Raw genomic sequence first — 26,483 nt, 5'->3', positions numbered from 1 at the left:
TTTAGTTATAGAGCACCTAAACTATGTAATTGTCTACCAGTTATTGCCAGAAATGCCCCGTCTGTTTCTGTTTTCAAATCCCAACTAAAGACTTACATGTTCACTCAGGCATTCCACCTCGTAATGTAATTCGACCTGCCTTGGTTGTTTTTTATCACCTTTATAAAAATGCATTTTAAATTTACTTAAGTAACAGATTACTAACTCTGTCCTATCTTCTCTTTGAGCACTACCTCGCTACATAAGACCCGAGGAGGCCGGCCAGTGGTGACAGACGAATCCTGTGCTGATAGAGGATGATGCCCATCTGCCATGATGATCGAGACGTTCCATACCAAGCTGGGGATCCAAGATGCCATTTATCAACATTATCATTATTACTTGTTACACACTGGCTTACAAATTGTTACTTTCTAGAATGCCCAGGAGGGGTTGGCAACCACTGACCCGTGGACCCCCAGAGGTTTTTTCTCCCTCAACCTTCAGCTGGGAGGTTTTGTTCCTTTCCCTGGTGGCCAGTAGGTATACTTATAGCTCTATAATAAGTTCTTCATTATGGTAGCCATTAGTTGACTGTCTTCTTTGTTTGTATCAATTTTTCTTGCTGCATGCCTGTGTTAAAGCGCTCTGTGTCACTGTGTGAGAAGAACGCTCTATAAGAATAAAAATAAATAAAATAAAATAAAAATAAATTATATATATTAAATCTCCCTCTCACCCCCCGCATGGGGTGGTGTGTGTCTTCCTCAAGCTTGGGTCCTCTACCTCCTTGGAGTCTGAGGGTTCTGCATACTATCTTAGCTGTTCCTAGGGCTGCTCTCTTCTGGACAGCGACATCAGATGTTGCTCCCGGAATCTGTTGGAGCCACTCTTCCAGTTTCAGGGTCACAGCCCCAGTGCTCGTATTACCACTGGGATTACTGTGGACTTCACCATCCACACCCATTCCAATTCTTCCTTCAGCTCTTGGTGCTTTTCGATCATCTCATACTCCTTTCTGATATTGCTATAACTTGGGATTTCTACATTTATTGCAATTGCTCTCTTCTCCTCTTTGTCAACCTACACTATGTCTGGTTGGTTGGCCAGCAACTGCTTGTCAGTCTGGAACTTGAAGTTCCACAGGACCTTAGCTCTGCTGTTTTCAGCCACCTTTGGTGGTGTCTCCCATTTTGACTTGGGGACTTCCAGTCTGTATTCTGTACAGATGTTCTTGTACACTGCTCCAGTCATTTGGTTTTGCCTCTCAGTGTATGCTGTCCCAGCTTGCATCTTACACCCTGCTACTATGTGCTGGACATTCTAGGGGCATCTTTGCAGAGCCTGCACCTCGGGTCCTGTCTGCTATGGTAGACTCCGGCCTCTATGGATCTGGTGCTTAGAGTCTATTCTTGTGCTGCCACGATGAGAGCTTCTGTGCTATCCTTCAGACCAGCCTTTTTCCAACCACTAGTAGGATTTCTTGATGTCAGCCACTCCTTTTATCTGTTGATGGTAGAGCCTGTGGAGGGGTTTGGTTTTCCATGATGTCTTCTCTTCCTCACTATCACCCTCTGTCTTCTTTTGCCTGATGCACTCACTTAGTGGTTTGTCCTAAGGGACCATCTTCTTGATGTATTCTTGGATGCTTCTTGTTTCATCCTGGATAGTGGCTCTGACACTCACTAACCCCCAGCGCCCCTCTTTTCACTTATCGTACATTGTAAAGGTACTGGACTTTGGGTGGACCCTCGGTGCATTCTGAGGAGTTTTCGTGTCTTGACATCTGCGGTATCTATCTCCTCCTGTGACCAGCTTATTTTTCCAGCTGGGTATGTGATGACTGGTAGGACATACATGTTGATGACTTGGATCTTATTCCTACTATTGTCCCTTGTGCAATGGCCTTGTACTTGGCTTCTTGTGCTGTTTTCCAGAGCTGCATTGAGTTCTTGAAAAAAAGCTATCAGTGTCCTTTTGGCCTTGTACAGTGTCAACCACTCCGGTATCCATGTGTAGGGCATTGAGTTGTTGGCTTTTTTGTAATCAATCCAGGCAGTGCTCAGGATGGTCTCTCTGGTCTTAGAGTCTTGGGTGATTGCTCTATAAACCAGTAGCTGGTGCTTTGACGCTGTGCTGTTGTTTCCAATGCCCTTCTGCACTTCGCTGAACGGACTCATGTTCCTGTTCAACTTAGCCGCTATGATGTCTGAGAGGACCTTCCATGTTGTGGAGAGGCAGGTTATCAGGCAACAGTTTTAAGGTGTGGGGATCCTTCATAATCAGGATTGTTCTGCCCTTTGTTAACAGCTCATTCATTTGTGCTTCCAGGTATTCATGGAGTACAGTTAGCTTCTTCAGCCAGTAGGTGTGGATCATGTCAGGTGTTGGTGCTGTCCAGTTTTTAGTTCTTCATGCTTTAGACTCACACTTGGATGTCTGTTTTTGTAACGATGCCTGGTTCTTGGTCTGGGAGGTTGCCGTGGTCTACTCTAATGTCCACCAGCTACTGGGCACTGATGTAGTGTGATGCCTCCTTCTCCCATTTACCCTTCCAGTATTGCTCAGTCTCAGCCTTGGGTGGGTCTGCTCTTGTGCTGTTGTTCCCATGCAGCTGGGAGTAGACTCTAGATGGTTCTTTGGGAACAGGTCATTTATTTTCCTGGCTTCTGCTTCTCTAGTGTACCTCTTTAGCCTAGTAGGCAGAGCTCTGAGCCATTTTGGCAGTTTCCAAGGCCTCACTTATGGACATCTTACTGTACTTCATTCTCATCCAGGATCTGGATTTCATCACATCCTTTTGCACTTCTGTTAGGAGGCTAAGGTCTCTCCGGGTTTCCTCAATTGTGGCCTTCAGCTCCGGGGGGCACTCTCTTCATCTTAATCCTATAGGCCAGCCAGGTCCAGAGATTGACTGTATTCAGTCTGGCCATGATTTTTATAGTCAGTCGGGTTGTGTCAACTGGTTCTGTTACCCTGCTCTCCTTCATCAGGGGTAGCTCTTCATTTCCATGTAGCTGAGTACCAGGGCTGCTCTGTTGGAGCCTCTCAATCTCCAGATGCAACAGTAGTTTCCTTCTATTGATGTTTAAGCATTGAGCTACCAGGTGCTTCTTCATTAGTGTGGGTCTTGGTCTTCTGCTCAGCTATTGTTCCCACATACAGTGCATGTAACCCCTCTCCTTGGGTATGCTGTTATAGTGGTACTCTATCAATTACATGTTCTCAGTCAGTGCCCATGAATGTCTTGTTCCAGTAGAACACCTGCCATCAGGTTGCCCTGGTTCCCCAACACCTGATACAAACCTTGTTAATCAGGGCAACATCCAAGCTGGTATGGACTTGTGTATAGCATTAGGAGATTAAGCCTGGAGACTACTACTAGAGGCTCATGCTGACTGGGATTCAAACCCTGGTCTCCTGCAGCAAAGTCAGCGACACTATAGGCCAGCCAGCTGCTATATACATACACATATCAGCACACATCACGTATAAATCATACATTTTATATATACATATTCCAGTTAAGCTATATATATATTTAATTTATATTTATTTTTTATTTTTTCATTGTACATAGACTGTATTCCATCAAATTCTTGGAAATGCAGCGAGTATCAAACTTGTGAAGGTTTATTTATGATGAAAAGAACCCACAAACCCCTAAGATATTCCTGGGAATGATAATGTATAATTAAGAGTGAACATGACAGCTGACTTCAGAACAGATGAGAGGCGCGCATAATTTAAGATTCATGTGAATCAGCATAAATTTGAATTCCTCTGTGAATCCTTGGAGTAAAAACGTACAGACGCCTCTTCCCTTTTGCCTGCTCCCATGTGACTTTGCAGACAATATTTCCTGTGTATAGTTAGCAAATTGCAGTATATTGACCCCCTGATTGAAGAGTGTTGTAATAAGGCATTATGATATCAATGTTCTAAATAAAAAAAAAAAAAAGAAAATAAACCATTATTTTTGTGTTCTTTGTTATTTGAACTGTCGTCATCAGCCAAATAGAATTTCCTTCAAGTGCCAATAACACTTTTCCATATCTTGGGAGTGCTCTTGATGCAACTGAAGACTATCGCAAAGGGCCGGAAAGGCTCACCTGGTATCGAATGGAATTTCTCCTGGAAGGATGTGGGTTCTAGTCTTTCCCAGCAGGAAGAGGACACGTGCAAAGAACAACTGTGCAGGCAGTGGGGCAAAGGGTGTCTGACTCTGCTGGATGAGGTCCTGTGGGTCAGGAGAGCCCAGACAAAGGGGACCACTGTAGCAACTGGCCTGGTGGCAGCAGTCAGGGTCCACACAATCCCTAAGTCCATCTAAAACACACATCACGCATCACACACAGTAAGACAAACACAAGTGCAATCAGTACCAGCATTAACCAGAAACAGAATGCTTGCACACATTGCATTTTCAACACATGATATCACCAGAGCAGAAACGGAACAAAATTTTCTGATCAGTGTTTGTGGTATTTCATAAACATGATTGTAGGGCTATGCTATTTTGTCACCGATTGTTAACATTAAGACTATTAGAATAGCCTAATATTTTGAAAGAGATTATGTATTATTTCAAATTAAAAAAGCATATAATATTTATAGGTCTTTTATGAGTACATTCATGTATAAACACATGTCAAGTAAAGCACACAGTTTTTTCCAGTACTTAATGAAGATAAATATATTTTGTATTCTTTAAATGACAAACTTTTATTTTTAAAATAATGTAACCATGGCATTTTAAAATCCATTGTTTGGAACATGTGAAAATAACACCTCCTTGGAACAGTTGTTAGATTCCTGCTTCAAACGAAAACTCTCCTTTCTCAGTCCAGCAGCCAATTATATTGTTCAGATATTTATTTATTTTCACCTGTTTCTGCCAAAGTTTTTCTAAGTAAATTAAAGCTCTAACTTTGCAGGCTTATTAACTCCAAGATTGCCTTGTTTATGCGTACTATAACAAATGCAAATTGGGACATAGCTGCAGGCTGAATAAAATTTCACTCAGTGCCACACAGGGCTTAACAGCAATTATAAATTACATAGACTTAAAATGCTGACCTTTTTCCCATATATGTACTAGAAAAACACATATATACTGTATTTGAAGTATTGTAATTTATCAGGACTATTAATAATATATAGCTATTATTATATTAAGCGTAGGGGGCGTGGTGGCGCAGTGGGTTGGACCAGGTCCTGCTCTCCGGTGGGTCTGGGGTTCGAGTCCCGCTTGGGGTGCCTTGCGACGGACTGGCGTCCCGTCCTGGGTGTGTCCCCTCCCCCTCCAGCCTTACGCCCTATGTTGCCGGGTAGGCTCCGGTTCCCCGCGACCCCATATGGGACAAGCGGTTCCAAAAATGTGTGTGTGTGTATATTAAGCGTGTTTTTAAGAGGATAAAAAATAAGGACTCTAAAACTCATCTGATTTTAAATGCATTAAAACAAAAATTAGCATCCATTCAAATATTCTAGAGCAAACACAACTAACAGGGGTGCGAGTAGAGCTTTATGTTTATTCTGTATAATAAACTGGGCTTGGAATTTAGAGCTAAACACACTAAGTGGCAGCTAATGACTTACAAGCCTAGAAGGCTCAGAGCACAGTTTTTTTTTTTTTTTTTTTTCCAAACCAAACCTTAGGGAAAACAAATGACATTAAAAAAACTTATGTCTCGCTGAGTTCCCTGAATGCCCAGTTCACTAATGATGAGCAGGAGATTTATGAAGTTAGCAATGTACAGCTGGCTATGAAACTTCATTATCTCTTAATCGCTTTATTTATCTAAGGTCATTAATTGCCATTTAGTTTTACTAACCACAGCCTTAATGAGGTCTCATTTGGTATATTAATGGCATTTATAATGAGATCTCAATGAGAAGGGGATAAAAAATGCGTTCCTATTTGAATATAGATTGCACAGGTGAGTAATTGAATACAGCTGAGTCTCTGCTCTTTACTGAGCATACACATCTGGACAGATGAAAGCGTTTGCAGTCCACCTGGCTATCCATGAAACTGCTTATGCTAAGAAAACTTGGTTTCTCCACAATTTACACCTCAAAGAAAGAACAGTCTGTTGTGCGGCAAAAGTGAAAAAAGCAAAATGTAGCAATATGATTTCATGATTCTAAATCATAGATAAGTATACTACAGCCAGAAACATTTAAGGCTTCTGCAAAACAAAGCTCATTTGAAGCATGGACTCTATCTATCTATCTATCTATCTATCTATCTATCTATCTATCTATCTATCTATCTATCTATCTATTCCAAGCAACATCAGCACTCTTGGATATGGGCTGTGATTAAAAGCAAACTCTTGGAGCCTAACCCAGCAACACAAGACATAGGGCTGGAGGGGACACACCCAGGACAGGATACCAGTCTCTCGAAGGGCACCCCGAGGAGGGCTCAAACCCCAGACCCACCAAAGAGTATGACCTGGCCAAACCTGCTGCGCCACTGCATCCCCCCTAGTGTCATGAACATGAACAGTTGATTTGGGGTACCTCTATATAATAGTCTTTCAGTTCAGTTCACATTCAGCAAAGTTTCTGCAGTTATGCCACAAATATGTGTTTTTTATTTTTTTCTGTATTGCATGAAAGGCTTTGAGACAGGATTTCAGAAGATGAAATTCTAAACTGCTTTGCCCAAGAGATGGCTGTGATAAAAAAGGGAAATGCATCACTGAGAATGCAAGATCGTGTAGTCACAACTGGTGAAGGAAGATTGATAGCTTCTGTAGTTTTCTGTCAAGCAGTTTATGCCAATTGTTTAACAACAACCAATCATTTGTACAATATTTTTAAGCCTATGAAAAAAATCATCAGAATGAAGCTAAACTGAAAGTATTACATCCATTTTGCTATTGTATTTTCCATACATGGACAACACTAGTGGAAATGTGAAGTGGCATATGGGGCAGAGTGTCATAGGGGGTCTCCCTTCCCAGCGGCTTTACCTCCATCATTGTCCGTGCCATCATTGCACTCTGTCTCCATGATGGCTGTGCAACCCAGGCCACTCCATCCAGGCTGGCAGATGCATCGCCAGCCACTCTGCTCCAGCATGCACCGTCCATTTCCATTGCACAGGCCTGGACAGCCATCTGGGAAACACAAAATACACTGTGAAATACATAGTCCTCTGTGACCTGTTGATGACAGTGATATACAAATGTCCGCTCATGCAAATGTTAATCTAACTGCAAAAAAAAACAAAAAGATGTGTTTGAGTTGTAGCTTTGGAGGGGGGGAGGGAGTGGCACAGTGGTGCAATGGGCTGGACCAGGTCCTGCTCTCCGGTGGGTCTGGGGTTTGAGCCCTGCTTGAGGTGCCTTGCGATGGACTCGCGTCCTGTCCTAGGTGTGTCCCCTCCCCCTCCAGCCTTTCGCCCTGTGTTGCTGGGTTAAGCTTCAGCTCCCTGTGACCCCATATGGGACAAGCGTTTTCAGATTATGTTCGTGTGACTTGTAGCAAAATAAGAAAGAAGGGCCTTAGGTGCACCAAACCCCCTATTGTATGTATGATTTTAAGCAATGATTGGAAAACACATCTTAGGCTTCCCGGAAGACTTCATTTTTCCCCCAACAGGGATTCTATGAACCAAAGTGGTTTTATAGCTGTCTGCCCATACCAGTTTGTCCTGGAGGTTCAGTGCTCGCTTATATGCAAACCTAAACTGTGATTGGAAACAGCTCAAATGTTTGGGTCACTGCCAAGGAGGCGCCACATCTGATTAACTGTGTTCTTTATGAAGTTGAACGGGGGGTATATGTGCTCAACAAAGTGACAGGTGCAGGGGGAGATCATTTCATTTCAGGTGGAAGTAATTGGGTTCTACTGGCTGTGCAACTTTTCTCTAGACATGGGGGATGCTCTTTGTAGCCTCATGGTTTAAAATGGAGATGAAGATGTAAAGATTGGACTTCAGATTTGGAGTTCGTATCACAAATACGTAGAAGCTGAAGGAATGCTTGTAGACCAGATACATGTGGAATATAAGTATATACTCTAGACTAGTAATGTCAGTAGTTCAGAAAACAGCATGAAGTAGTGATAGTCTGTATAGGAAATTGGTAGTGTCGTTCAAATATGAAGGTACCATTATCTTTAATACAGAAATGAAGAATGTGAGAGGGGCTCCGTGAGTGATTGGTTATCAGCAACTATTGGATGACCAGGATCTTTGTGGAATTAAGTAATATATAAATTCTCTCATGAACAGGGCTATTTGGAATAAAAAAAAAAAAAAAAAATTAATTTAAATAGATAAAGTTCTTATGTAATGCAAGTTTTATCATAGCGGTGAGGTCGGTGCCAAGTTTACTTGTAGGTCATATTGCAATGGAAAATAAAAGTGGCCATCTCCAAGTTGCCAGAAGATTTCCTAAATATAGTGAGAGTGTGAATGAATAAGAATGGCAAATAACAAAATAATAACCACTCCCCCCGCCAGTCCCCCAGTTTGATGACTATGCTGTTATCAGACAAAAACTGCAGAGCTTTTGATGTAAATTAGTTAGTGTTGCAGACCTGTATTGTTTACAGCAGAAGTACTGCTTAGGTTCACAATGTTCCGATCAACATTTCAGAAGAAACTATCAAAAGAAAAGTTATTAATAAAAGCGGTAAAGGTACTCTTAGGTTTAAATGGTTTTAACAGTGTATTGTTGACCTCAGCTGTAAAAGACGTTGTGTCTTTGTGGTAGAATGTTCATAACCAAATAGACTGAAAAAAATCTAAACAGCTCACGGGACATTTCACTCTAACTCAATTGCTTGTGGGAAATTATATTAAATTGTTGTCCCTGGATCTCAGACCGTAAAAATGTGATAGAAGAGTTCGTATTGGAATTTCTCTCCTCGGAGGACAGGCTACTAGAATGGCATGTGAAAGCTTTTCGACTGCTAATTTCCTTTTAGCTAGGGACCTATATGTTATCATTGTGATAATCCAAGGTGTTACGTCAATATTTGTCAATTTTTTATGGCCCAGGTCAGCTTTTCATAAGCTTATTAAAGGCTCTCACACTTTTTTCCAAAGCAACTTAAAATTATTTACCCATCTGTAAAGTCAGGTAATTCTGGGGTACATGCTTTGCACAAGAAGCAGGTGACAATCAACCCTATGATCTCTGGGTCTGCAAGCTGCAGTTTTAACCACTACGCTACCAGCTAGCTTCCTTACCATCAAACACACACACACACACACACACACACACACTTTCAGAACCGCTTGTCCCATACGGGGTCACGGGGAACCGGAGCCTACCCGGTAACACAGGGCGTAAGACCAGAAGGGGAGGGGACACACCCAGGACGGGACGCCAGTCCGCCGCAAGGTACCCCAAGCGGGACTCGAACCCCAGACCCACCGGAGAGCAGGACTGAGGTCCAACCCACTGCGCCACCGCACCCCCTGGTACCATCAAACACTTAATGAGAATTTTTTCTGCATCTCCGACTTTAAACTAATATGGTCTCCCGTGTCTTCAGAAGAGGGATGCAGCAGGGCAGCGGGCTTGGCTGGATTCCACTCTCTGCAGGTCTAGGATTTGAGTCCTGCTTGGGGTGCCTTGCGGCAGACTGGTATCCCATCCTGAGTGTGTCCCTTCCCCCTCCTACCTTGCTCTCTGTGTTGCTGGGTTAAGCTCCAGTTTGTTGCGACCCTGCTTGGGACAAGCAGTTTCAATCAGTTTGTGTGTGTCTTCAGGAGTTTTTCCATTCTCGTTCTATATCAGCAGAAGTATGATGTCGAGGGCATTTATTTAATATCAAACACCTTTTACAAAACATCTCAGCCATCAGACATCTTGGTCATCTCGGCCGAGGGTCGGCTCTTCCATGATTCTGAGACCCCGATGGAAGCATTTTTTTACGTTAATATCGCAAAGGAATAGACCCATGTAAAAACGATCAAATCTCCTTCTTACGGACGGAGGCATTGTAATTGTGTGACGTAATGCAACGCTGCTGCACATGACATGGGAGCCCTTCGATTTATGGGCATTGAGATTGTCAGCCTCTCAACAAGAGCTGGTGATAAGGACAGCACCAGCTTCAGACAGAGGCTTGGCATATTCACTCATTAAGTATATAGTTTTAATGAAGAATTATCTTTATATTGTTTTTGTGATCTTGTTTTTTGTCATATTATTCTTGATCATTTCTGGTAATGCTTTTATTTATATAGATAGATCCGTCCTATGGCAACTGGTTCTTTATTTAGTGCGAAGTTTCATTGTGGCAATCTCCGGATGACTGTTATATATTTTAGGTCCATTGAATGCAACGTTATTTCCCATTTAAATTATTTTACAAGTGTATAGAGTAGCCTATGGGGCATAATTTTTTTGATAATAAAGTCTTTTAGTAAGGTTAAGGTGTGTTCTCCCATCATTGCTCAAAATCCTAACATAATCATTACATATCGTATGACGTCAACAGCGCGCTTTAATGACCATGCTAATTTTGGACTTTGTTCACTTTGTTCACTAATGTTCAGTTTAGTACCCACGCTCATATGCACATTTTCATCCTGTACATAGAATAAAATTCACAGTAAAATAAATACATGCATGCACATTTGCATTTATATTTAAATTTATACTAATGTGTATTGTGTATGTTCTGTTTCAAATTATATAATGGATAAATGTTGACATTAGGAGCAAATAATGTGCCATGTCAGGCCTATCTAGTTCAGGGAGTGACTAAGTCTGAGGTGGTATGAAGTTGACATATTAAAAAGGAGTGGGTTTTATTAAAGATAAAACAAAATATAAATATAAGAAAACACAAACCAGAAGTACCCTGCATCAACACCTGTCTTTTGTAAGCCTTTTAAATACGAAGGCCACTCTTAACTCTCTTCTCACAATCATATTTAGCCAATAATTCTGGAGGTGAGTGTAATGAGCCACAAATTTTAATGAAACCTGGGTGCTTATTTTTAACTTGTAATGTGTTATTTCAACAAATCCTGGCAGCATTTTGATACTTAACGCTGATTTTAACCAGACAATGACTGTACCTTGTAATTTATGGCAACATTTGAACGCCTTAGAAGAAGAAGGAGCCATTCATTATAAAACCCACCTTTAACAACTGCATCCAGGGAGTGTGCTGGGAGAGGAACAGAGAACAAAAAAATATATGAAATACATTGCATCGCTATTGCCCCCATGAGTGACTTATTTTTCCTTATTAATGGCAGGGATGGAGTTTAAGACTTTTATGTTGAAAGTCTTTTAGTTCCCTGATTTAAGTGCAAGAGGGACATTATTTTTCCAGCTCTGTTTTTAAGATGCAGTCAGCAGGAACTCCATATTCCACAACACAAATGATTTTAAGGACATAATGGATCTATTTAAAAATAATTTGAAATTTAACTAGAAAATATAAGATGTTAATCAAATGGATAAGAATAAATGTCCATGCTTGGGTGAAGGTGACAAGGACAAAGGTAAATGTAGGGAAGCAAGCCCTTCAGGCTCCAGTCCCCTCCCATAGGTATCAACTCACCGGTGGTGCAGTGCTCCCCCTCCCAGCCGGGCTGGCACTCACAGCGACCGTCCCGGCACTGGCCGTGCTCCTGGCATAATGGGTGACATGCACGCTGCTCACAGACCAGTCCTTTCCAGCCCTCCTGGCACTGGCATTGGCCCTCAGAGCATGTGCCATGACTCCCACAGGGCACTGGGCACAGCTCTTAAAACAATGAGAAAGGTCAACTGATGTCAATACTGCTCCACTTGGTCTTGGTGTTATTGAAAAACAGCAGTGACATTGTGTATCAGGAGCTTTCTATCCACCTCATATTCCATCACTCACTCTCTCACTATGGTTTCTCCAATCAGGGTCACAGCAGTCCAGAGCTTATCCTGGATACACAGGGTGCACGGCTCAGCACGGTGCACCATGGAAGGGAAGTCAGTCTATCACAGGTCACATACCTTGAGCTCTTCGTAAATTGTAAATAGAAAATGTGATGTACAGATATGTTTACCCTGAGTTCAAAAGAATTCATGTTCTAAACTACTACACAATCAAAAAATCTAATTAGAAGAAAAAAAACTGTTTAAACTGTAATATTTACCTAATTGAAAGCTTTAATTCTTATGTCTCCAAACTAACACTAAAGACTATATGTGTGCGCGTGTCTTTACTCTCTCTAAGTCCTCTGTAGCTCATCAGAACACACAGGAAAAAGATTAATTTAAACTACAGCTTATTATGTCCATTTCAAACACCAAACCCAGACTTACTCAAAGTTTTAACACTCTAGTTTTTCTTTCAATCATACAATGCATAACTTCCATGAAAATGGGAAAGTTTGTTCTATTCACAAGTGGCCAGCCTGAAAGGGAGAGACTGCTGCTTGAGGCATACAGAGGTCACTTACCCATATGCAATAAAAAGTTATTTCAATTTCAGTATGCATTGCTTTTAATGACTATCAAAATTTCTAGCACTACCAAGACTCCAATGAATTGCACTACCACACTCTTCATACAAAAATGAGAAAAAGCTACAATAATTTTAATTTCAAATAAAACAGCACAATTAAAAATTGCTGTGACTGATGTGTCTAATAGTAATTCTGCTCTTCCATATAAATTAAACTAGTGCTATAATGCAATCCTGCGAAATGAATATAACTTGCAGTGCAAGTTATATACAGAAGCTTATATACATATAAAATCACATATCTGAACTGCTGAGATCTGCAAGGAGGACAGCCTTTCAGCTGTACAATGTTACCTCTAGATGCTTTAAGCAATACTGATATGGAATATTGTCAGGCTGACAAAGGATTCACAAACATTTAAAAATATAATTAAAAAAACCTTCAGTATTGAAATGCTGCTCTATGGTAGTGTTAGACAGATTAATCATAGATTTCTTGCGTCTAAATTGAAATGTCTTTCAAATTACATTACCATCAACATCCCCTGAAGCTCCACTCGGATAGAAAAGCCACAAAAATACATATCATACCAGAAATAACTTAAGTAATGTGAGACGTGAAACATACGGCCAGAGAAAAGGGCAATGCTGTTTTTTTCTGACATTAAAATATGTTGGCATACTTTCAAAAATTATTTGAAAATATATTATTTTTCTTTTGTATGACTTACTACATTACAGGAATAAAATTTTGCATTTGCAATTAAATGGCAAATTAAGGTACTTTTCCAACCATAAAAGACATTTTACCATTCATAACAACATCAGTTGTACCTTTTTTTCAATGACAATGCGTGATTACAAAAAGTGTTATGTTATATATATTTATTTCATTTAAAGACAATAAGCTAGAATGTGAATATGCTGCGGACTTAAATATAACCCCTTCAGCAAAACCATTTATAAGTTATTTTGCAGTGTTTTATTCTACTTTTGAGATTTTTCATATTATTAACTTTTTGTTCAGTGCATCATGATGTTTTGCATTTTGCCCATAAGCCCTTTGATTCCCCTGACTTTGGAGAGCTCTGGTCTCAGGTGGATGTTCAGGTATGCCAGTAAGCAAGTCAAAGCTCCACAGATCCATTTGGTTTCACTGAACACCATCCTGCAGTGTAAAGTTGGAGTTTACAAGTTCACAGTGTGGTCACAGCTAACAGTGTGGTTTATAGTACTGTAAGGGTATTCATCTTCCCCTCCGTGAACCGCCACCTTAACGTGGTGGAGGGGTTTGAGTGCCTGAATGATCTCAGGAGCTATGTTGCCTGGGGCTATATGCCGCTGGTACGGTCTCCCAAGGCAAACAGGTCCTGGGTGACAGACGAGACAAAGCGTGGTTCAAAATCCCCTTATGACTATTAAATCAAGGATCTCGTTCACCCCGCCCGGTATGGGGTCACCGGGGCCCCACCCTGGAGCCAGGCCTCGGGGGGGGGAATCGTATGCGAGCGCCTGGTGGCCAGGTCTATGCACACTGGGCCTGGCCGGGCTCAGCCCGAAGTAAAGACGTGGAGCCGCTCTTCGGTGGGCTCACCACCTGCCGGAGAGGACATAAGGGGCCGGTGCGTTGTGATTTGGGCAGTGTCGGGGCCGAGTGCCTGGCCGACCCAAACCTCAGGCGCCAACTCTGGCTTTTGGGACTTGGAATGTCACCTCACTGGCGGGGAAGGAGCCTGAGCTAGTGCAGGAGGTTGAGAGATACCGTCTAGATATAGTCAGGCTTACTTCCACTCACAGCTTGGGTTCTGGAACCACTCTTCTCGACCAAGGGTGGACTCTCCACTATTCTGGTGTTGCCCAGGTTGAGAGGCGGCGGGCTGGTGTGGGCTTATTAATAGCCCCCCAGTTCAGCTGCCATGTGTTGGAGTCTACCCCAGTGAATGAGAGGGTCATCTCCCTACGCCTTCGGGTCAGGGAACGGTCTCTCACTGTCGTTTGTGCTTATGCGCCTAGCGGCAGTGTAGAGTACCCGGCCTTTTTAGAGTCCCTGGGGGGCGTGCTGGAAAGCGCTCTCACTGGGGACTCTGTCGTTCTACTGGGGGACTTTAACGCCCACGTGGGCAGCGACAGTGACACCTGGAGGGGCGTGATTTGGTGGAACGGCCTCCCCGATCTGAACTTGAGCGGTGAGTTGTTATTGGATTTCTGTGCTAGTCGCGGCTTATCCATAACGAACACCATGTTCATGCATAAGGGTGTCCATCAGTGCACTTGGCACCAGGACACCTTAGGTCGGAGGTCGATGATCGACTTTGTAGTCGTTTCTTCTGATCTTCGGCCATATGTCTTGGACACTCGGGTGAAGAGAGGGGCTGAGCTGTCAACTGATCACCACCTGGTGGTGAGTTGGATTCGATGGCGGGGGAAAAAGCTGGACAGACCTGGCAGACCCAAATGCATAGTGAGGGTCCGTTGGGAACGTTTGGCGGAGGCCCCTGTCAGAGAGATCTTCAACTCCCACCTCCGACAGAGCTTCAACCAGGTCCCGAGAGAGACTGGGGACATTGAGTCCGAATGGACTATGTTCCACACCTCCATTGTCGGGGCGGCGGTTCGGAGTTGCGGCCATAAAGTCTCCGGTGCCTGTAGCGGCAGCAATCCCCGAACACGGTGGTGGGCACCAGAGGTAAGGGATGCCGTCAAGCTGAAGAAGGAGTTCTATCGGGCCTGGCTGGCTCATGGGACTCCTGAAGCAGCTGACGGGTACCGGCGGGCCAGACAGAGCACGGCTCTGGCAGTCGCCGCGGCAAAAATTCGGGCCTGGGAGGAGTTCATTGAGGCCATGGAGGAAGACTTTCAGTCGGCCTCAAAGAGATTCTGGCAAACTGTCCGGCGACTCAGAGGGGGGAAGCAGAGTTCCGCCAACACTGTTTACAGTGGAAGTGGTGTGCTGCTGACCTCAACTGAGAATGTTCTCGGGCAGTGGAAGGAGTACTTTGAGGATCTCCTCAATCCCTCCGACACGCCTTCCGTAGAGGAAGCTGAGGCTGGGGACTTGGAGGGGGACAGTGCCTCTGGACTGGCAGACCGGGGTGGTGGTCCCTCTTTTTAAGAAGGGGGACCGGAGATTGTGTTCCAACTATAGGGGGATCACACTCCTTAACCTCCCTGGGAAAGTCTATGCTGGGGTACTGGAGAGAAGAATCCGACCGATAGTCGAACCTCGGATACAGGAGGAGCAATGCGGTTTTCGCCCTGACCGTGGAACACTGGAACAGCTCTATACCCTCACTAGGGTGTTGGAGGGTTCATGGGAGTTTGCCCAACCAGTCCATATGTGTTTTGTAGACCTGAAGAAGGCATTCGACCGTGTCCCTCGTGGCATCCTGTGGGAGGTACTTCGGGATTATGGGGTTTGGGGCTTGCTGCTATGGGCTGCTCGTTCCCTGTATGACCGGAGGAGGAGCTTGGTACGCATTGCCGGCAGTAAGTCAGACCTGTTCCCAGTGCATGTTGGACTCCGCCAGGGCTGCCCTTTGTCACCGATTCTGTTCATTATCTCTATGGACAGAATTTCTAGGCGCAGCCAGAGAACGGAGGGTGTCTGTTTTGGTGGCCGCAGGATCTCGTCTCTGCTTTTTGCGGACGATGTGGTCCTGTTGGCTTCATCGAATCAAGACTTACAGCGTGCACTGGGGAGGTTTTCAGCCGAGTGGGAAGTGGTGGGGATGAGAATCAGCACCTCCAAATCCGAGGCCATGGTCCTCAGTCGGAGAAAGGTGGATTGCCCCCTCCGGGTTATGGGGGAGTTGCTCCCTCAAGTGGAGGAGTTTAAGTATCTTGGGGTCTTGTTCACGAGTGAGGGAAAAATGGAGCGGCAGGTTGACGGACGGATCGGTGTGGCGTCCGCAGTAATGCAGTCATTGTACTGGTCTGTTGTGGTGAAGAAGGAGCTGAGTCGTAAGGCGAAGCTCTCAATTTACCGGTCGATCTACGTTCCTACCCTCACCTATGGTCATGAACTCTGGATCATGACCGAAAGAATGAGATCGCAGATACAAGCGGCAGAAATGAGTTTCCTCCGCAGAGTGGCTGGGCGCACCCTTAGGGACAGGGTGAGGAGCTCGGTCACCCGGGAGGAGCTCGGAGTAGAGCCGCTGCTCCTCCGCATCGAGAGGAGCCAGTTGAGGTGGCTCGGGCATCTGTTCCGGATGCCTCCTGGACGCCTCCCTGGGGAGGTGTTCCGGGCATGTCCCACTGGGAGGAGGCCTCGGGGCAGACCCAGGACACATTGGAGAGACTACGTCTCCCAGCTGGCCTGGGAATGCCTTGGGGTTCTCCCAGAGGAGCTGGAGGAGGTGTGCAGGGAGAGGGAAGTCTGGGGGGCTCTGCTTAGACTACTGCCCCCCGCGACCCGGTCCCGGATAAGCGGAGGAAGATGGATGGATGGATGGGTATTCATCTTGTAAAAGCTGCACTAGCAAGAAAGGGGAAAGGTAGTAGGGAGGTGTGCTCAAGACCATTTATTTAAACCTTCTCTGGCAGTCGATGGGTGTGTGACTCCATGCAGGTGACTAGTAATGTGAGGTGACTAATAATAATAATAATAATAATAATAATAATAATAATAAAAGCACGGAGGTTCTCAGTTCTGGCTCCATTGATGTGGAATGAGCTTCCGCTCTCACTCAGAACTGCAGAAACTCTGTCTACATTCTCTAAGGGTCTGAAAACTTACCTTTTCACTTGGCCCATGATCTTTCCAGCTCATGTAAGGTGTAAATGTTCATGCACCGTAACTATATGATCATCCACAGATAAGCCTTTACAAAGCTGCTACTCCTGCATTGTATGTGAATGTTTGTGTACCCACAGGGGTGCGGTGGCGCAGTGGGTTGGACCGCAGTCCTGCTCTCCCGTGGGTCTGGGGTTCGAGTCCCGCTTGGGGTGCCTTGCGACGGACTGGCGTCCCATCCTGGGTGTGTCCCCTCCCTCTCCGGCCTTACGCCCTGTGTTACCGGGTAGGCTCCGGTTCCCCGTGACCCTGTATGGGACAAGCGGTTCTGAAAATGTGTGTGTGTGTGTGTGTGTGTGTGTGTGTGTGTTTGTATACCTCATTTAAAAAAAAAAAAAATAGTAGGAAGGTTATCAGGATTCATCTATCCTGCGATTTATGCACCTACTCGAGCGATGAGCATCAGTTGGAAAATAAAAACTAGGTTTACTTAAGAATCACACGTCTGCAGCTATGTCTCTTTCTCTTAACGTAATGCAAGAATTGTATTTTTGCTGAGATCTACATTGCTTTGGAGAAAAGCATCTGCTAAATGAATAAATGTAAATGTAATAATAATAGGGGTGTGGTGGCGCAGTGGGTTGGATCACAGTCCTGCTCTCAGCTGGGTCTGGGGTTCGAGTCCCCCTTGGGGTGCCTTGCGACGGACTGGCGTCCCGTCCTGGGTGTGTCCCCTCCCCCTCTGGCCTTACGCCCTGTGTTGCCGGGTAGGCTCCGGTTCCCCGTGACCTCGTATAGGACAAGCGGTCTGAAAATGTGTGTGTGTAATAATAATAATAAGAAGAAATTTTCTTCTAACACTAGATAGTGCTGGAACTGCAAGTTAACATTCCCACATCTATCTGAGAACTTTTTTACCAATGAGCAATGGTGGCAGGTAAAGAAAATCTGAAACCTAAATAAGCAAACAGTACAGCAACAAAAGCAACAGCAACAAAGCGGCTCACACAGCCCTGCGCTCCTCTTTGTCAGCATTCACATTTTGCCAAGCGGGTGAAGAGTTAACTGTGACACGTTTGTCAAATGTCTTTGAAAAGGAAGAAGCCAGCACTGAACATTTCTCAGAATCTACATCCACGACATCCATGCCACCAGGATAAATTTAAAGAAGTAACTGAAACCAGCAATCCTGTCAGCCAAGGAAACCACTTTAATTTAGTACGTCTAGACTTGGCTATGATTTGAATGTCCTGAGGCTTCGCTACTTTAAATTATATATCAGGCTAAATAGGTACATGCACATATTTTTGATAAACCAAATAAATCATAAATACTTCAGTTGCTGAGCTTCAGTGCAATGCACTATATATATATAAAAAAGCAATCTAAATTTCCCTGGAGGAGTCTTATTCATTTGTAAACAAGTCTTGCTGTTAGCTCCTAAGGGAAGAATTGACATTCATTTGCACATAACAACAGTGTGATTCCCAATATGTGTGGGAAAGAGTGAAGATTTCATACTGAAAATTAGCTAAAGGGTAGGGGGGAGTGGTTTTCTTCACCAAAAAAAGGTAAAAACCACATGATGTGACATACTAAAAGACCGTTCTAGAGAGAAGTCTCAGACAGTATTGCTGGAAAGAAGACACAGAGGGAACCCTGATTTATACTCAGTATGTACAGGAAGTGATGTGTTAGTGGTTAGCCAAGAGGGAGGATTTCCATCTAAGGTGTCACTTAGATAGAAATCCTCACTCTTGGATTAATCTGTCCAGTGGGTCAAAGTAATACCACTTCTTTGTAACAGCAACAATAGATGAAGAAATGTGTACATACACAAACAGAGAATAGAAAGGCAGACAACTGCAAAATATTGTTGGCTTGTTGGTTGCTTTTACTTCACTCTTCACCTTTGTGTGCCTTACTTTTCACCTTTGCGCGAATATACTGTGTGTCTCTTGTCCCGCGTTCATTGGCTTGCATTCACCCAGAACTTTAGTTTGCACTGTGCACTTCTGAAACCACTCTGTACATGGAGTCATTTTACTTTTTGTCCGTGTTCGGACGTAACAGCAACACGCGATTTCGTCGTGCGAACATCATAGAGTGTACTTACAGTATACAAACCTTGATGGTATATCCTGATCAGAGACGCGGTAAACACAAGGGGTATTGCCCTGCTGCTGGCGTAACACAGCATACTGATTTACGGTAAACTTTTTAGAAGTAGAAAGAGTACACTAATAATGATAAAAAGTACAGTATAATAAATACCGTAAGGGCGCTGAGGGGAGTCATACCAACGTTGTGTAACTAGTTGATATAAGTGTTCATGTATACATAGCAGGGAGTGCGGTGGCACAGTGGGTTGGACCGCAGTCCTGCTCTCCGGTGGGTCTGGGGTTCGAGTCCTGCTTGGGGTGCCTTGCGATGGACTGGCGTCCCGTCCTGGGTGTGTCCCCTCCCCCTCCGGCCTTACGCCCTGTGTTACCGGGTAGGCTCTGGTTTCCCGTGACCCCGTATGGGACAAGTGTGTGTGTGTGTGTGTGTGTGTGTGTGTGGTTGTTATTCTATTCATGTTCAGTGTTTGAGAGGGGAATTCTGGGGAGTTCCGGGGGTAGTCCCTCAACCATGGGGCACAGTCCGGGGGCTAGGAGTGACCCCAGGGATTCTCCAATGTTCTACACTTTTTTTGTACTGTCTGAAGTGTCTTTGTAAGACCGCTAGCAAAAGGCACATACATGTCTAATAAAGAGCATGTTCTTTTTATCCTAGCTCCCCAACCAGTTTCTAGTAGCTCCATAGAGAGATGCTACAATACATAGGTCTTTATTATCAAGTATTTTGTACTGTACATAATTGTATATACAACTGGCAGTGCAGTAGGTTTGTTTACAATTCACCACCCCGAACACGTACGACGTCGCTAGTCGATAAGTTTTCATTCTATTATGATCTGGGACCATCGTCGTATATGCGGTCGGTCGTTCAGCAAAATGTTAAGTGGCGCATGACAAATAAAATATGTATGAAATTCTTAAAGAGCAATCAACTTCACTTTGAAAGTTGTTAAAATTTTCCAGATTGACAGACTATTTCTTAAAATAACAATGGACTGTTATTTGTATTTGCTAAATTGAGCTGTTCTTGTCATATTATGGACTTCTACACCCATAAATAATAGCCTTCTACTTTTTCTCTAGCTCTTCAGAGCCACCCTCATCACAACAAAGCTGACTGGCTTAAGCAAATTAACAGCAATACAAATCCCACATATTAAATTTAAATAGCTATAGATAGGATGATGATGGAAAATGTTCAACCACATTCATTCCAAGTATAAATTTCATTAAAATTTTAAATAAAAACTACTTATTTTGTAGGAGAGAGGAATAACAAAATTATTTTCTAAATGTATCTATTCACATGAAGAAATTCATACATACGCATCAAATTCACTATTTACAATTAGTCTTTGAAACAGACAAATTTGAATCGCAAGCATTTAAGCAAAAATCAAAATAATCTTAAGATTAAGAAAAACACATTCAACCAGGTGTATATATCTATATGTAGATAAAAGCATACATACAAAATAATCTGCATTAAAGTTTCAGAACCATGGGGGCATGGATGGGAGTATGTATGTGTGTGTGCTGGGGACACACACCTTTGTTGCAGTCTTTGCCGGTCCAGCCAGGTTCACAGGCACAGGTTCTGGTGTCAGAAAGGTAGGTGCCATGGCCCGAGCACTGTTCATGGCAGGAGGGCATAGGGCTCTCACACCCAGCACCACCCCAGCCAGGTGAACAGAGACACTCTCCTTTCTCACACACTCCATGGCCTGCACAGAGGGGGTCCAGGCAGTCCACTGCAAATTAAAGCACCACATTAGGAAAACAGTTTCAGAATGTTCACTCTGCTGCTTAACAAATCTCAGTTACAGTGTTGGTAAAGACCTTCTTAATAAACTAACAGAAGAAAATGTGAACAATCACAATGGTGCAATTTTAAATTAAATTAATAAATTAATTATTAAATAATCACTGCAATCAGGGTGGAAAAATATTGCTTGAGCTAACTAGGCTTTCATCAAAAATTAACAAGCCACAACACAATCTGTGTTTCAGGGTAGTTAATTGCATATCATTCTGATACGATTAAAAACATCTCCACACTTCACAAAGTCCACATTATTTAACTACTGTAATTACTGCTTCTCAGGACTTACCAGACTCCTCCTACTCTTTATCCCAAGGTTGTTCACTGTGCAAAGATTGTAGCAATTACCCAAATGAATATAATTGCTTTTTACAATAAATCAACCTCCCCTTTTTATAGCCCTTATTTTTAATGGAAAGGCAGTAGAAGAAAATACAGATCATTTTGTTTGCTGGGTGAGAACTTATTTGAAAATGTATTTATATGATTCGCATTGAATATATATATATATATATATCCATCCATCCATCCATCTTCCTCCGCTTTTATCCGGGGCCGGGTCGCGGGGGGCAGCAGTCCGAGCAGAGTACTCCAGACTTCCCTCTCCCCGCACACCTCCTCCAGTTCCTCTGGGGGAACCCCAAGGCGTTCCCAGGCCAGCCGGGAGACGTAGTCTCTCCAACGTGTCCTGGGTCTGCCCCGAGGCCTCCTCCCAGTGGGACAAGCCCGGAGCACCTCCCCAGGGAGGCGTCCAGGAGGCATCCGGAACAGATGCCCGAGCCACCTCAACTGGCTCCTCTCGATGCGGAGGAGCAGCGGCTCTACTCCGAGCTCCTCCCGGGTGACTGAGCTCCTCACCCTATCCCTAAGGGTGCGCCCAGCCACTCTGCGGAGGAAACTCATTTCTGCCGCTTGTATCCGCGATCTCATTCTTTCGGTCATGATCCAGAGTTCATGACCATAGGTGAGGGTAGGAACGTAGATCGACCGGTAAATTGAGAGCTTCGCCTTACGACTCAGCTCCCTCTTCACCACAACAGACCGGTACAATGACCGCATTACTGCGGACGCCGCACCGATCCGTCTGTCGACCTGCCGCTCCATTTTTCCCTCACTCGTGAACAAGACCCCAAGATACTTAAACTCCTCCACTTGAGGGAGCAACTCCCCCCTAACCCGGAGGGAGCAATCCACCTTTTTCCGACTGAGAACCATGGCCTCGGATTTGGAGGTGCTGATTCTCATCCCCGCCGCTTCGCACTCGGCTGCAAACCTCCCCAGTGCACGCTGCAAGTCTTGACTTGATGAAGCCAACAGGACCACATCGTCCGCAAAAAGCAGAGACGAGATCTCGCGGCCACCAAAACAGACACCCTCCGTTCTCTGACTGCGCCTAGAAATTCTGTCCATAAAAATAATGAACAGAATCGGTGACAAAGGGCAGCCCTGGCGGAGTCCAACATGCACCGGGAACAGGTCTGACTTACTGCCGGCAATGCGAACCAAGCTCCTGCTCCGGTCATACAGGGAACGAACAGCCCGTAGCAACGAGCCCCGAACCCCATAATCCCGAAGCACCCCCCACAGGATGCCACGAGGGACACGGTCGAATGCCTTCTCCAGGTCCACAAAACACATATGGACTGGTTGGGCAAACTCCCACGAACCCTCCAACACCCTAGTGAGGGTATAGAGCTGGTCCAGTGTTCCACGGCCAAGGCGAAAACCGCATTGCTCCTCCTGAATCCGAGGTTCGACTATCGGTCGGATTCTCCTTTCCAGTACCCTGGCATAGACTTTCCCAGGGAGGCTAAGGAGTGTGATCCCCCTGTAGTTGGAACACAATCTCCGGTCCCCCTTCTTAAAAAGAGGGACCACCACCCCGGTCTGCCAGTCCAGAGGCACCGTTCCCGAACTCCACGCAATGCTGCAGAGGCGTGTCAGCCAAGACAGCCCCACAACATCCAGAGACTTGAGAAGCTCAGGGCGGATCTCATCCACCCCCGGAGCCTTGCCACCGAGGAGTTTTTTGACTACCTCAGCAACTTCAGCCAGGGTAATGGACGAGTCCCCCTCCGAGTCCCCAGCCTCAGCTTCCTCTACGGAAGGCGTGTCGGAGGGATTGAGGAGATCCTCAAAGTACTCCTTCCACCGCCCGAGAACATCCTCAACTGAGGTCAGCAGCGCACCACTTCCACTGTAAACAGTGTTCGTGGAACACCGCTTCCCCCCTCTGAGTCTCCGGACGGTTTGCCAGAATCTCTTTGAGGCCGACCGAAAGTCTTCCTCCATGGCCTCACCGAACTCCTCCCAAGCCCGAGTTTTTGCCGCGGCGACTGCCAGAGCCGCGCTCCGTTTGGCCCGTCGGTACCTGTCAGCTGCTTCAGGAGTCCCATGAGCCAGCCAGGCCCGATAGAACTCCTTCTTCAGCTTGACGGCATCCCTTACTTCCGGTGTCCACCACCGTGTTCAGGGATTGCCGCCGCGACAGGCACCGGAGACCTTATGGCCGCAGCTCCGAACAGCCGCACCGACAATGGAGGAGCGGAACATAGTCCATTCAGACTCGATGTCCCCCACCTCCCTCGGGACCTGGTTGAAACTCTGTCGGAGGTGGGAGTTGAAGACCTCTCTGACAGGGGCCTCCGCCAAACGTTCCCAACAGACCCTCACTATGCGTTTGGGCCTGCCAGGTCTGTCCAGCTTTTTCCCCCGCCATCGAATCCAACTCACCACCAGGTGGTGATCAGTTGACAGCTCAGCCCCTCTCTTCACCCGAGTGTCCAAGACATATGGCCGAAGGTCAGAAGAAACGACTACAAAGTCGATCATTGACCTCCGACCTAAGGTGTCCTGGTGCCAAGTGCACTGGTGGACACCCTTATGCATGAACATGGTGTTCGTTATGGATAAACCGCGACTAGCACAGAAATCCAATAACAACTCACCGCTCGGGTTCAGATCAGGGAGGCCGTTCCTCCCAATCACGCCCCTCCAGGTATCACTGTCGCTGCCCACGTGGGTGTTAAAGTCCCCCAGTAGAACGACAGAGTCCCCAGTGGGAGCGCATTCCAGCACGCCCCCCAGGGACTCTAAAAAGGCCGGGTACTCTACACTGCCGCTAGGCGCATAAGCACAAACGACAGTGAGAGACCGTTCCCTGACCCGAAGACGTAGGGAGATGACCCTCTCATTCACCGGGGTAGACTCCAACACATGGCGGCTGAACTGGGGGGCTATTAATAAGCCCACACCAGCCCGCCGCCTCTCACCTTGGGCAACGCCAGAATAGTGGAGAGTCCACCCTCGATCGAGTAGAGTGGTTCCAGAACCCAAGCTGTGAGTGGAAGTGAGCCCGACTATATCTAGACGGTATCTCTCAACTTCCCGCACCAGCTCAGGCTCCTTCCCCGCCAGTGAGGTGACATTCCAAGTCCCAAAAACCAGAGTTGGCGCCCGAGGTTTGGGTCGGCCAGGCACTCGGCCCCGACCACCGCCCAAATCACAACGCACCGGCCCCTTACGGTTTCTCCAGCAGGTGGTGAGCCCACCGAAGAGCGGCTCCACGTTGTGGCTTCGGGCTGAGCCCGGCCAGGCCCCGTGGGCATAGACCTGGCCACCAGGCGCTCGCATGCGAGCCCCCCCCCAGGCCTGGCTCCAGGGTGGGGCCCCGGTGACCCCATACCGGGCGGGGTAAACGGACGCCTTGATTTTTTCGTCATAAGGGGTTTTTGAACCGCGCTTTGTCTCGTCTGTCATCCAGGACCTGTCTGCCATGGGAGACCCTACCAGGGGCATGTAGCCCCAGACAACATAGCTCCTGGACTCATTCAGGCACTCAAACCCCTCCACCACGATAAGGTGGCGGTTCACGGGGGAGTATATATATATATATATATATATATATATTATATGTGTGTATATTATATATATTTCTTTTTTTTTGTCTTGCCTAATCTTCACATGGTCAAAGGGAAGAGAGAATTAAACAGTCATCACTGATCAGAAGTTAAGTTGCCAGTTTTTTTTTTTTTTTTTTTTTTTGTGAAGCTTTAAATGACACGTTTTCACTTTTAGGAACTCACTGAATTTATACCTTTCAATTTGATTTAAGATCAGTTGTTTTCATATATGCAAAGATTGGAATGCTTACACCTCTCTGGTAGTGAACACTATTGCAACAAATGGCATATTGAATTTGTGCATTCATACACTCCTTTAAGGAGGCTTTTGAGGCTGTGCTGTTAAAAATCAAACTAATCATATTCTTTTGCTAGGCTATTTATATTTACTCATTTAGCTGATGCTTTTCCTAGAGTGACTTACAATGTTAAGGTTACAATTATTTACCCATTTATACAGGTGGGTAATTTTACTGGAGCAATTCAGGGTAAGGACCTTGCTCAAGGGTAGTACAGCCACAGGTGAGGCTCAAACCTTCAACCTTTGGGTCCAAAGGCAGTTGTTCTAACACACTACACTACCACCTGTGCCTTTTTACCTCTCTTGTCTCCAGCTAACTAGTTAAATTTGATTATTTATTATTTTTAATTTAATAATTTGTGATGAAATACACACACACACACACACACACACATTTTCTGAACCGCTTGTCCCATACGGGGTCGCGGGGAACCAGAGCCTAACCAGGCAACTCAGGGCGTAAGGCCGGAGGGGGAGGGGACACACCCAGGACGGGTGTGATGAAATAGGAATTTCTTTTTATATTTTAACATATATTTCTTTTAATATTTTAGCCCTGCTCCTGCACCTGCATCTGAGGAGGCACGAGATAAAAGGTCGACTCAGACACTCCTCAGTGCGGAACCTCCATGAGAGCAACTGCAGCACCTCGCCTGAGTTCTTTACCCCTGTGTTATCCTTCTGTTTGGCTCCCGGACCCTTTTCTCTTGTCTTCCTGGTTCTGATTCTTGCCTGCCCCTCTGAAAGATGTTTGCTGATCAACCGACATGTGCCTGTCCCTGATGATTCCCCTGCCTGTTCTTCTGGTTATTCCTGCTACGGCATCTGAGTCTGTTGGCTGGATTCCTGAGTTCCATCATGACAGCATCTATGTACAATACTGCATTCCATATAATTACTAGTACTTATTTGTGGGATAACACTGGGTTGGGAATTTTGCTAATTCTCTGATGAGACATTTATAATACTTTTAATTGTATTTGGATTTTAGGATGATTTTGTAAATACCTGGGTCCTGCTTGGAAAAAGTAAATCATTTCCCAGCAATTAGGGTAATTTTCACTTTGATTTACAAATTTTCACCTAACAGATGGATTACCAGGAATGAATTTGGTTAATAAACTGAGGCATGGGTGTACAAACAAGATACTGTGTTTCAGAGTACAGAAGCAAATTTATGTTGACACAT

General features: G+C 45.1%; 1 protein-coding gene across 1 annotated transcript in view; it reads right to left on the bottom strand.

Annotated features, from left to right (window-relative positions):
- The window catches only part of LOC108925316 (teneurin-1-like), a 263,460-nt gene that overhangs the window by 62,904 nt on the left and 174,073 nt on the right, over positions 1 to 26,483 (bottom strand). The window contains exons 11-15 of the mRNA XM_018737145.2: positions 20,820 to 21,020; positions 11,530 to 11,715; positions 11,104 to 11,130; positions 6,966 to 7,112; positions 4,092 to 4,308 (exon numbers count right to left, since the gene is read on the bottom strand). Of these exons, the coding sequence (XP_018592661.2) occupies positions 4,092 to 4,308; positions 6,966 to 7,112; positions 11,104 to 11,130; positions 11,530 to 11,715; positions 20,820 to 21,020 (778 nt within the window). The remainder of the gene's footprint in view (positions 1 to 4,091; positions 4,309 to 6,965; positions 7,113 to 11,103; positions 11,131 to 11,529; positions 11,716 to 20,819; positions 21,021 to 26,483) is intronic.

This window comes from Scleropages formosus, chromosome 13, assembly GCF_900964775.1.
Source record: "Scleropages formosus chromosome 13, fSclFor1.1, whole genome shotgun sequence".
NCBI lineage: Eukaryota > Metazoa > Chordata > Actinopteri > Osteoglossiformes > Osteoglossidae > Scleropages > Scleropages formosus.
The sequence above is the reverse complement of the archived record's forward strand: the minus strand, read 5'-3'. Positions and strand labels throughout refer to the sequence as shown.